Source organism: Saccostrea cucullata, unplaced genomic scaffold (assembly GCF_032062105.1).
Source record: "Saccostrea cucullata isolate Sc308-1 unplaced genomic scaffold, CSIRO_AGI_Scuc_v1 ctg2877, whole genome shotgun sequence".
Classification (NCBI taxonomy): domain Eukaryota; kingdom Metazoa; phylum Mollusca; class Bivalvia; order Ostreida; family Ostreidae; genus Saccostrea; species Saccostrea cuccullata.
In genome coordinates, this window is record NW_026922805.1 from 88995 (window position 1) to 99880 (window position 10886).

At 31.7% G+C, this 10886-nt stretch overlaps 1 protein-coding gene across 1 annotated transcript; it reads right to left on the bottom strand.

Moving 5' to 3' along the window:
- Positions 1-349: 349 nt before the first annotated feature.
- Positions 350-5509, bottom strand: LOC134262516 (riboflavin kinase-like). The gene is made up of 4 exons (XM_062744914.1): positions 5345-5509; positions 4188-4339; positions 3487-3589; positions 350-2825 (listed from the first exon to the last, which is right to left on the bottom strand). Exons 1-4 carry the CDS (start codon positions 5478-5480, stop codon positions 2647-2649), a joined length of 570 nt encoding a protein of 189 aa, XP_062600898.1. The 5' UTR covers positions 5481-5509; the 3' UTR covers positions 350-2646.
- Positions 5510-10886: the final 5377 nt, after the last annotated feature.

Below are 10886 nucleotides of genomic sequence, written 5' to 3' on the forward strand. Positions count from 1 at the left end.
CGCAATCTGAACTGGAAGTAGGCTTACATATCTCACATGATACCCACGTGACTTGTTGATGAAGGAGAACAAAAAGCAGTATGGCATCTTTCTACCAACAGCACAAAAAACACTTATGTGCAACAAGTTACCAGATTTTTCAAAGACTTCAACAAGTACACAACTGACCTAACATTCTACATTTGGAAATTTTACTTGAAAAAGACATTTACATGTGACGGTCTGTTTTATTTCACATTACTGAGAGCTTGCACCAAGACCTGAATACTGTTCTCAATTTGATTTGAAAGAAGCAATAACATATATTTGCAATTTTCAGCAAGAATATATTTTTTCTGTTTATTTTTTTATTTTTAATATTTCAAAAGATCAAACAGCAACTCAGAGTAAAGTACAATAACAAACCTTATATTAAAATACATTTCAAAGTTTTAAAGATGTATTAAAATTTCAAGCTTTTTTAGTTGAATTTTTAAGAAAAATAACATACAGGCAAAGGCTGCAAATTTTTCTTCAAACATTTTTAATTAAGTGTTCATTAACGTGGACAGCTAGTAAATATACCTATAAAACAATTAAAACTTTCATCATACTCTGTCTCTTTGTAACACAAACAAAATGTCACCTTATTCAAAATAAATTACTTCGATACTGTAGATCACTTTTTATTTGCGACACCTTTTTTTTGCGAGATCATTGACTATTGATTAGCAAGACAAAACTTTCACGAATTCTGGTTATTGCTCTATATCCTGTAGATCACTTATTTTTCGCGACACCCTATTTTCGCGAGATAGTCATTTACGCTTTATTAGCGAGACAAAATTTTCACGAATTGTGGTCATTGCTCTATATAATCTTAAGGAATTCTATTATACGTGAGAATGAAATTTTTGCGAGCATACCATCTCGTGTAATTACGCGAAAATAAAGTTCTCGCGAATAAAAAGTGATTTACAGTAATCTTAAGGAATGCAATTATATGGGAGAATGAAATTTTCGCGAGCACACTATCTCGCGTAATTACGCGAAAATAAAGTTCTCGCGAATAAAAAGTGATTTTCAGTATATGCATTAATAAGACAAGAAAACAAACAGTTTCTAATTCAAAGAACAAAAGATGAATCACTTGAATATTTTAGCACAGCTTACAATGTATAATCATTAAAAAGTAAGATCTGAGGTTAATCAGCTGATTTTGTAGCTAGAAATTCAACTTGATGTCACCAGAGGTAAGTTACTCATAGATTAGATTAAGAAAAACAATGAAAAACAATCAATATTTGTAGTATATGCTGCCTGAACTAAGAACCAAACATTATAAATATTAATGCAGATATGAACATATTAAATATTTTGTTGAATTCCACGGGAAACGCTACACCACAGATCCTACATGTATAATGACTGGTGACATATTGAAAGGGAATGGTAAGTTCTAAACAATTATCACACACAAAAATACTTTGATCAAGACTAAGTCCCGTGTTGCTGTACCCTCTATTTTAAACAATTATGCAGCAATCCATGCATGTTGTGAACATGTATGGAATGAGGTTCTCCAATTGATTACAAGAAACAAGGAAAAGTTTGACAACTTATCAATCACAAACCATAAAGAAATGATATGCAACACAGATTGTTAGAATATCTGCCAAAAAGATTCTCGACTTTGTATAATCTATGAAGGCTGATTCCATCCTAATTAAAATGTAATACCGTGAATCCCTCTGCATAATTGCCAACAATAAAATATATTAGCAAGCTATATAAAAGATATACTTGAAAAATAGGAGATTTCACAAAATACATGTAGTTTCAACACTCTCATATATCAATATATCATGTTTTCAAGCAAAATTGATACGATTTTATTATCATAAAGTAATAGGGATTTAATAAACACTATACATGTATTTTTTTCTAAAAATCCACACAAAAATTTAAATGTTATCAGAAGGAGAAGGTTGATACACCTAAGTTACCAACTTTCTATTCTGTGAGAGATATACAGTTGGACATCAACATCTTAAATACAGCTACATGTATCTTGAATACCGTATAAGTAGAAATTTTAGCGAGGATTTAATTTTGGCATTATTAGCGACGCTGTTGAGATCGCTAAAATTTAATATCGCTAAAAATAAATTGTGTGTTATTTGTACTAGCTTCTTTAGTGAGCATTTTAAAATCACTAAAATTACTTCTCGCTAAAAATAAAACACCAGTTTTTAAGGAGAAATCGCTAAATTTGCATCTCGCTAAAATTTCCACTTATACGGTATACTATTGATTTACAGTATTTACCACTGTATTTACCACTGTAGATTATAGCTGGTTTATTAATTTCTGTGTCAGTCACCTCATTTCTAATTTTCGTTTTAATGGACAATTACCATGATTACTTACCTGTAAATAAATAACGACTACCGGTATACAAATAGACAAGATTATTATATAATCTTTTAACAAGCAAAAACAATTAATTTAAATATGTACTGATTAACACCTACAGAAATAAGCAAAAGTACAAATGATAAAAAAATCAACTCTTATTCTCTCTTTCATCACTCTCTCTCTCTCTCTCGTTGTCTTTTAAATATATATATATATATATATAGGCTGATCCCTAAATAAAATCCATCATCAAGTATTTGATTGGCTGGGACCATCCTCTTTGACTGGTTCACTTGTTTCCACACTTCCGTTCTGTATACAACCAGATGGAGAGAAGAAATTGTTTGTTTTATACACAAGGTTGTCCGGCTGATCTAGTTTCTCTTTTGCGATGTAGATGTCATTTTCTATGGCTTGTATCAACTCATCTGGAATTGTAACAGACTGTTTTAAAATTATCACCAAGACATGAATCTTGCTACTAAAATCTCCCTGTTACAATTTAAAAGTTCTTAATGTTTATGACAAAAATTGATTTGATACTGTTACAGTAAGACATTTTCAAATGATGAAAATTTTTATTTTGAATTCCTCTAAACTTTGTGCATGGAAAAAAATATTCCTAGTTTGCAAATTTTTAAGCAATAATGAAAATAAAATTCTTGAGAATTTCATTCTAAGCTCCATAAATAAATCATAGTACTTGTGTACACCTCCCCTTAGATAATCCCAGGAGAAGTCTTATTATTATTAATAATAATTTATGGCACATATTTGCCATGTACATCAAAGGAAAGATAATCCAAAATTACATGTATAGAACTGTCCATAAAACAAAATTTAACTAGTATCCATTTAATCCTACTAAAACATAGAAATTAACATTATATGTCAATATGGTAGCAGCTATTACAGAAAAAAAAAATTATATAACTGTAAAAGGTTTTGCATTTTTTCTGCAATAGCTGGGACATTTTAATTCCTATACTAATAGCAGCCAAAGAAAGCAGCTTTTTGTTCAAAATACCCAACATAAAAGTGGTATTTACTAAATAGCATATGAAAACAAATTAAAGGGACGTTACCCACCAAGAGATGAAAAGTCCTTCATCGGTCGTATATATCCCAGCATGATGACCTTCAACTTTGACCCGTAAAAATCTTCATTAAATGTGTGCATCAGGTAGGTCTCCTTAAATGATAAATTTATTTTATCTGAATTTTTGTTGGAAAACATAAGTTTACAAGATGAATTGTAGGTTAGTCATACTGATTCTAATCATCATTAATTTACAAGATAAGTTTATCTAATCTTTGGAAGTGGAAGAAAAATATCTTAAAATATCTTATAATTAGATTAAACAACATATGGCAGTTCACATTGAAAAATTTGATAGTTTTGGTGTACAGCGTGTGTGTATTTTCTTCTACTAATAAATGTTCTAGAAGTTTGATTCTTAGTGTTTGAAGTTCCATTGCTTACTGTGTTTTGTATAAACTTTAAAGTGCAAATTTTCTCACCAATGATTTTTTTTTGTGCTTTTGTATTTAAATTCTTAGTGCTTTTCTCACATTTGACTTTGTTGGTGTTTTTCTGACTTTTTAGTTTTTTGTATATGATTGGTAGTGTGTTTTCACACCATTGATTTTTTTTTGTGTTTTTGTATTAAAATTTTTAGTGTTTTTCTCACGTTTGACTTGTTAGTGTTTTTCTACTACAGATTGTCAGCATATTTCTCTCACCATTGATTTTTTGGCATTTTTGTATATGATTTTAGTGTGTTTCTCACCATTGATTTTTTAGTGTTTTTGTAGTACAGGTTCCACCCCACTGATAGCACCATCTTGTAGACTTCACCGTCGTCCACGTTACCCCAGCCGTAGTAAACACCCAGGGGCATCCCCGGGGGTAACTCCTCCACCACACTCTCTGGGAAGTTTGCTGAAAAAAAGTAAAAGAGAAAATATAAAATTTAATATAATATTATTTGAATAAGATCTCATTTGTACAGTATGTAAATCATGTAGGGTTCTAATTTTGATGCACCAGATGCACATTTCAACCATTGTCTCTTCTGTGATACTCATGTCTTGGAAATTAGAAAATTAAAAAAAAAAAGAGCTTTAATGACTGGAGCCAAATACGTAGAATGATCAGAGCTATGAATGAGGGAGATAATTTAATCCTTAATTTTGAAATGGACCATTTTTTTTCTAGAACAATGACATGTCAACTTCTCATGGACAATATTGGAATGATAAAGATCTTTTGGGGGCTTAAGGGAAGAAGTAAACTTATTTTAAGTTTGTATTTTGTACACAGTATATATTAACAATTAACACTGTGCAGCTCAACTGTATCATTGATTTAGCTTCCTCTTCTACAATCAGCGACTTATATGTACAGTTTTTTTTTTACTTAAGCAGATTAAGGTGTTCATTATAATTTATTTAAAAAAATTTTAAATTTTAAAAAATCACAAATTTCAACATGTGATAGTGCATAATTTTCAATTCAATTACTAATTAACATACTTATCATTTATTATTTTCAGTTTTTTAAAGACTTGCTCTGCAGCTCAACTGAGTTTTACTCTAATGCCATCTGGTGAGAGATAACAAAAGCTTCTAGACTAGTGGGTTTTCCACGAAAATCTCCACCCCCGATATACCAGGAACTGATATTAAAGACAGGTCAATAAATGTGATATACAGTTGTCTCTCTTTGTACCTCAGTTATTACTATATTCTTAAAATACAGTCACCTTTCAAGAAGAATCAAGAAAAGAAAGGAAATACATCAAAGTAGGCAATTTTCTCGTCACGTATACTTATTTTATGTCCAAAAAAATAGTGTTTACATAACACAAAAATATCAGCTGAACATGTTTTACATCAACCTAATTGTGTACACGTTTCCGTTTCGGGCACCTGCTTCGTAACCAACCTGTGGGTATCCCCAGCTCCTTGCTGCCCCTCCCGAACCCCTTCACGACTTCTCCCTCCGCAAAATGGGGGAGTTTCATTGACATCACGGTATGTACTGCTCTTCTTAGAAATGTCGTGTATGTCGTAATCCTCATTGATTAATGACAACGGGTATTTAGTGAATGCCGAGCTCGATGCAAAAATAAATTTTCTTCCTATACCCAGCGAGTCAAGTCGTTTGAATAAAATGAATATTTGATTGAGGCAAATAAAGGTCATATCGATATAGCATGTATGGATCCAATGCAAAATAATATTCAGCTGGGGGAGTAGGGTAGGTTCACCTAAGGGTTGTGGTAGGCCCGAAGGATGCAATTTAAGTTGGGAGAGAGAGAGAGAGAGAGAGAGAGAGAGAGAGAGAGAGAGGGGGGGGGGGTAATGAAATAAATCATCCAATCGATAATGAAATTAAATTGACTAATTAATTATTAAGAAAGAAATAATACAATAATTATCAGACTATGAATAGATGGATTATGCATGTATGTGTCTATAAAAGAGCAAATTAAACGAATATGATTCGTGCACAGTAGAACTGACTATGCCGAAAATTCTCTGCCGTGACTGATAATTTTCTAATTTGAGTACATTGAAAAAGTCTTCTGCATAAACTAACTAAAACACCCATTAAAGTCATATATTTGTAGTGTAAAGTGTAATACTATTATCAGATTTTATTTAGTGATGCACCATCTGAAACACATCAAAGAACTTTATTCGGTAGTAACCAATATTTGCCCCCAAAATCAAACTTTGACGGAGTAAAATTTGAGTATATTTTAAAACATGGGGATTCATGCTGACTTCAAAGCACTGGATATTTTCTTCAGCAATGACTATATATGTTTGAAATGACGTCAGGAAAATGACGTAAATCTATAATTTCGGATCCACGATTTCTTTGGAAAAATGTTAAAATTGCGTCAATAATTTGAGTAAAAATCACTGAGCACAGGTGTGTTCAGGCTCAATATTTTGAGATAATGTGTAGAATAATGATATCAATTAAATATGCAAATATTGTTCCTGAAGAGACATGCGCTCTATAAATTCTATAAATAAAATTGTTGAAAATTTGTCCATTTTGTCCTTTTTCTGAAAAATAATACAAAAATCGACGAGTTTGTGACGTCATAGATTAAAAAAAATTCTCAATAGGCCTAACCTACTTTGAAACTAAAACATGTTTTGTTAATTTAAATTTTTCATACAATTTATACTATACAACACATTTTAAGAAATTTTCAAAATTTAATTTTTGTGGGGGCAAAGATATTCAATATAGATAGTTTTCGATAGGCCTGAATTTAGCGAAAGTTACCTCCCGTTGGCCGCCATATTGGAGGTCGACTCAGTGATTTTCCCTCTTTGTCTTACCAAGTTTAAGAAACTATAGCAGGAATATTTGGTGGAAAATCTTTATCAAATAATTTTTTTTTAAATGAAAGGCTTCCAAAATTTATATACTTCAGAAAAATAACGATTTCTAATTCAGAATAGCAAATATAAAAAATTTAAATTGGTTGAACAATGAAGGAATATGAGCATTTGGACCTCCAGTATGGCGACCAACGGGAAGTAACTCTTGGTCAATCGAAAACTATCTATACCGAAGATAGTTCTTTATGTTTAAACTTATGAAAATCAAACCTGCATGACAGCTGTTCATTTGCCAAGAGAATATTTGAGTATTTGACAATTTTTTTTTCTTTAAAACTATTATATTTAACATGTTTAAGGTTGACAAAAACACATACTTTATTAAATATAACACTAAAACAGCTTTTTGAACACGTATACCTCCATTTCTGGAAAATCATTTTTTTTTTCAATCATTCTCATAAAGGCAATTAAGAATTTTGTGCCTAAATGTGCATGTATGGTTGATTGTATATTGTTTAACGTCCCTCTCGAGATTTTCTCACTCATATGGAGATCCTGTGTATGTACTAAATGCTTTAACTTATAGTTCCTATAGCTCTGAACAGAGTGCATGCAAATGTTAATTTCCATAAATGATGTATATTAAATGCTTTGATACTTGCTAACTTATATTCAATCATCAAAAATATTTAATTTTAATGGACAGGTGATAATCTACGGAAGCCCTGGAGGGACATTGACTTACTTGTTATGACTTATTTGTTATAACTTCTTTGTTTTGACTTATTTGTTTTGAGATTGTTTTTTGTTACTTCTAACTAAGTGTAGGTAAGCTATTGAGAACGATTAATTGAAGTTTTGTAGTTAAATGTACAAAACTGATGTGATTACTAAATTTTCATCTGTTAATTACGGACGCCCTTGAGAGATATTGACTTATTCCTTATGTGTTTTGACTTATTTCTTATGTGTTTTGACTTATTTCTTATGTATTTTGACTTAGTTCTTATGAATTAACATTGAATTCTTGTTATTTTGAATATGTTATGACAAGTTAAGTTTACAAAAAGTGGCGTGAAAGATAAAGAGAACGTATAGTTTCAGAAAAAAAAAGTCCTTGAATTTATTACTAACGACAAAATGAAATACATAGTAGTGATTGTCAGTTTGTCAATCATCATGCAAACTGGAAGTCACATGTAAGAATTACGTAATAACTTTTAGAAAATAAGAATTAAGTTATAACAACAAAAAAGAATATTTACTTTAGAAATCACAACTGTACTGGACGTTAAACTACAATTTGTTAATCAAAAACCACAGTTAAAATAGGACTAAATATCATTTCTATCATTTCTATCATAAAAGTAAGCCAAGCAACAGGTTTCCAATAACTTTCTTACACTCAGTTATAACTAGCTAGGAAACATTCACAACAAATAAGTCAAAACAAAAAAGTTATAACAAATAAGTCATAACAAGTAAGTCAATGTCCCTCCAGGGCTTCCGTAATAATCAGAATTAAAATATTGGTGTGTAAAAAAAAAAATAAATAATAAAAACGGATCCGTAAAAGTATTGACATTCCTTAAAAAAGTATACCCCGATCACTTTCATGGGTTTTGGTTTAGTTATGAGGAAGAGTAAATCAATTCATTTGAATCGTACATCAATATTTTTTTATGTCTTCCAACTTATTTTAATATCTGGAAAAAAAAATGAATAACAGAGTTTTTATATTATTATCGAATAATCGTCAATAATCAAGACAGATTATAAATAGTCGGGATCGTCATTCAGAAATGACTAAAGCACGAAATTTTTCTCGCGGGAAAAGTCAGCATGCATTGAAGACTAGCACGAAATTTTTCTCGCGGGAAAAGTCAGCATGCATTGAAGACTTACAACACTGACAGTGACAGGTAAGAGATAGGTTTTGTGTTTAGAAACGTCATTATCATGAAAGTACTTCCAAATCTATATAGATTCGCCGAACTTTGTGGTTTCTTTATTATATTCTTGCTACTCTTGCTCATATCTTAAGTTTGCTCAACATTTTGAAATTAGGCTGCATCTGATACATCAGTTTTCTGTGATTTAACTGGGTTTTCCCCTCATAAATAAGTATCTTGTTTCAATTTTATTTGTGCATGAGCAAGGTCTATTTTTACTCTTTCTTAATTTGTAACAACCAAGAATGATGCTAACTAGGAGTCTGTGGTGTTATTAGCTCACCTGAGCCAAAGGCTTTTCTGATCACATTTTGTCCGGCGTCCGTCTGTCTGTCTAGGTGCCTGTCTGTCCGTCTATCTGTAAACTTTTTACATTTTGGACTTCTTCTCAAGAAACACTGGGTCAATTTCAACCAAACTTGCCACAAAGTATCCTTGGGTGAAGGGGATTTAAGTTTGTTCAAATGAAGGGCCATGCCTTCATTTAAGGGAAGATAATTGGAAATGAATGAAAATTGGTGGTATGTTTTAAAAATCTTCTACTCAAGAACCACTGTGCCAGGAAAAAGGAAACTTATGGGAAAACATCCTCAGGTAGTGTAGATTCAAGTATGTTCAAATCATGACCCTTGGGGGTAGGGCGGGGCCACAATGGCCGACCAAAGTTTTACATAGACAATATAGGAAAATTCTTTAAAAATCTTCTTCTCAAGAAAAACAAAGCCATAATTGATAATATTTATATAGAAGCATCCTTAGGTAGTGTAGATTCAAGTTTGTTCAAATCGTGACCCCCAGGGGTAGGGCAGGGCCACAATGGCCAACCAAAGTTTTACCTAGAAATATTTAGGGAAATTCTTTAAAAATCTTCATCTCAAGTATAACAAAGCAATGATTGATCATATTTATATGGAAGCATCCTCAGGTAGTGTTGATTCAAGTTTGTTCAAATCATGACCCCTGGGGGTAGGGCGGGGCCACAATGGCCGAACAAAGTTTTACATATAAATATATAGGAAAATTCTTTAAAAATCTTCTTCTCAAGAATAACAAACCATGATTGATTATATTTATATGGAAGCATCCTCAGGTAGTTTAGATTTAAGTTTGTTCAAATCATTCCCCCCGGGGATAGGACGGGGCCAAAATGTCCGACCAAAATTCTACATAGAAAAATTTAGGAAAGGTCTTTTAAAATCTTCTTCTCAAGAATAACAAAGCCATAATTGATCATAATTATATGAAAGCATCCTCAGATAATGTATAGATTCAAGTTTGTTAAAATCATGACCCCTGGGGGTAGGGCGGGGCCACAATGGCGAACTAAAATTTTACATAGAAATAAATAGGAAAATTCTTTTAAAATCTTCTCCTCAAGAAAAACGAAGCCATAATTGATCATAATTATATGGAAGCATCCTCAGGTAGTGTAGATTCAAGTTTGTTCAAATCATGACCCCTGGGGGTAGGGCGGGGCCACAATGGCCGACCAAAGTTTTAAATAGAAATAAATAGGAAAATTCTTTAAAAATAATTTTTCTCAAGAATAGCAAAACCATAACTGGTCAAAGGTTTACTTTTGGATTTAAACTTTTCAATAAGGCCAAAATAAAAAATACTCTTGTTTCCTGTCACCTGACCTACCCTACATTTTACCCTCCGACCCTAAAAGTTTTTATTACATTTTTATTTTTTGGGTAACTATTTTCTAAAATACTAAAGTCGACCAACAATATTTACAGAACTAATACATCACAAGTGTACAGGATACCTTTACTTTATAAATCTTGATTAACAAACTTGCTCTGTAAACTGTTAACATAACATTTTCTTGTTATTACATGATATGTGTTCTGCATTCATTGAGTTTTGAAAATAAATTTTTTTCTCAAAATAAAATTTTTTCCCTAACCTACCTACCCTATTTTTTTTGATCAGGGGACAGGAAACAAGAGTATATTTTCTTTTGGCCTAATAAAACCAATTTCTACTTTTTCCTATCCACAGTGGTCAGGTGAGCGATGTGGCCCATGGGCCTCTTGCAATTGTATTCCTAGGTTAGGAAAATACTGCTGCATTGGGAATGGGTAAAAGCAGATGCAATTGTTAGTAGTTGATATAGGGAGTATTACATGGCAATGCATAAAAGCAGATTCAATTGTTACT

Coding starts and splice junctions, on each gene's coding strand:
- LOC134262516 (XM_062744914.1), bottom strand. CDS start 5,480: ATGAGGATTACGACATACACGACATTTCTAAGAAGAGCAGTACATACC. Junction 4,340..5,344: donor GGAGCTGGGGATACCCACAG/GTTGGTTACGAA, acceptor ACTTTTTTTCAG/CAAACTTCCCAGAGAGTGTG. Junction 3,590..4,187: donor AAAACACTAAAAAATCAATG/GTGAGAAACACA, acceptor TTATCATTTAAG/GAGACCTACCTGATGCACAC.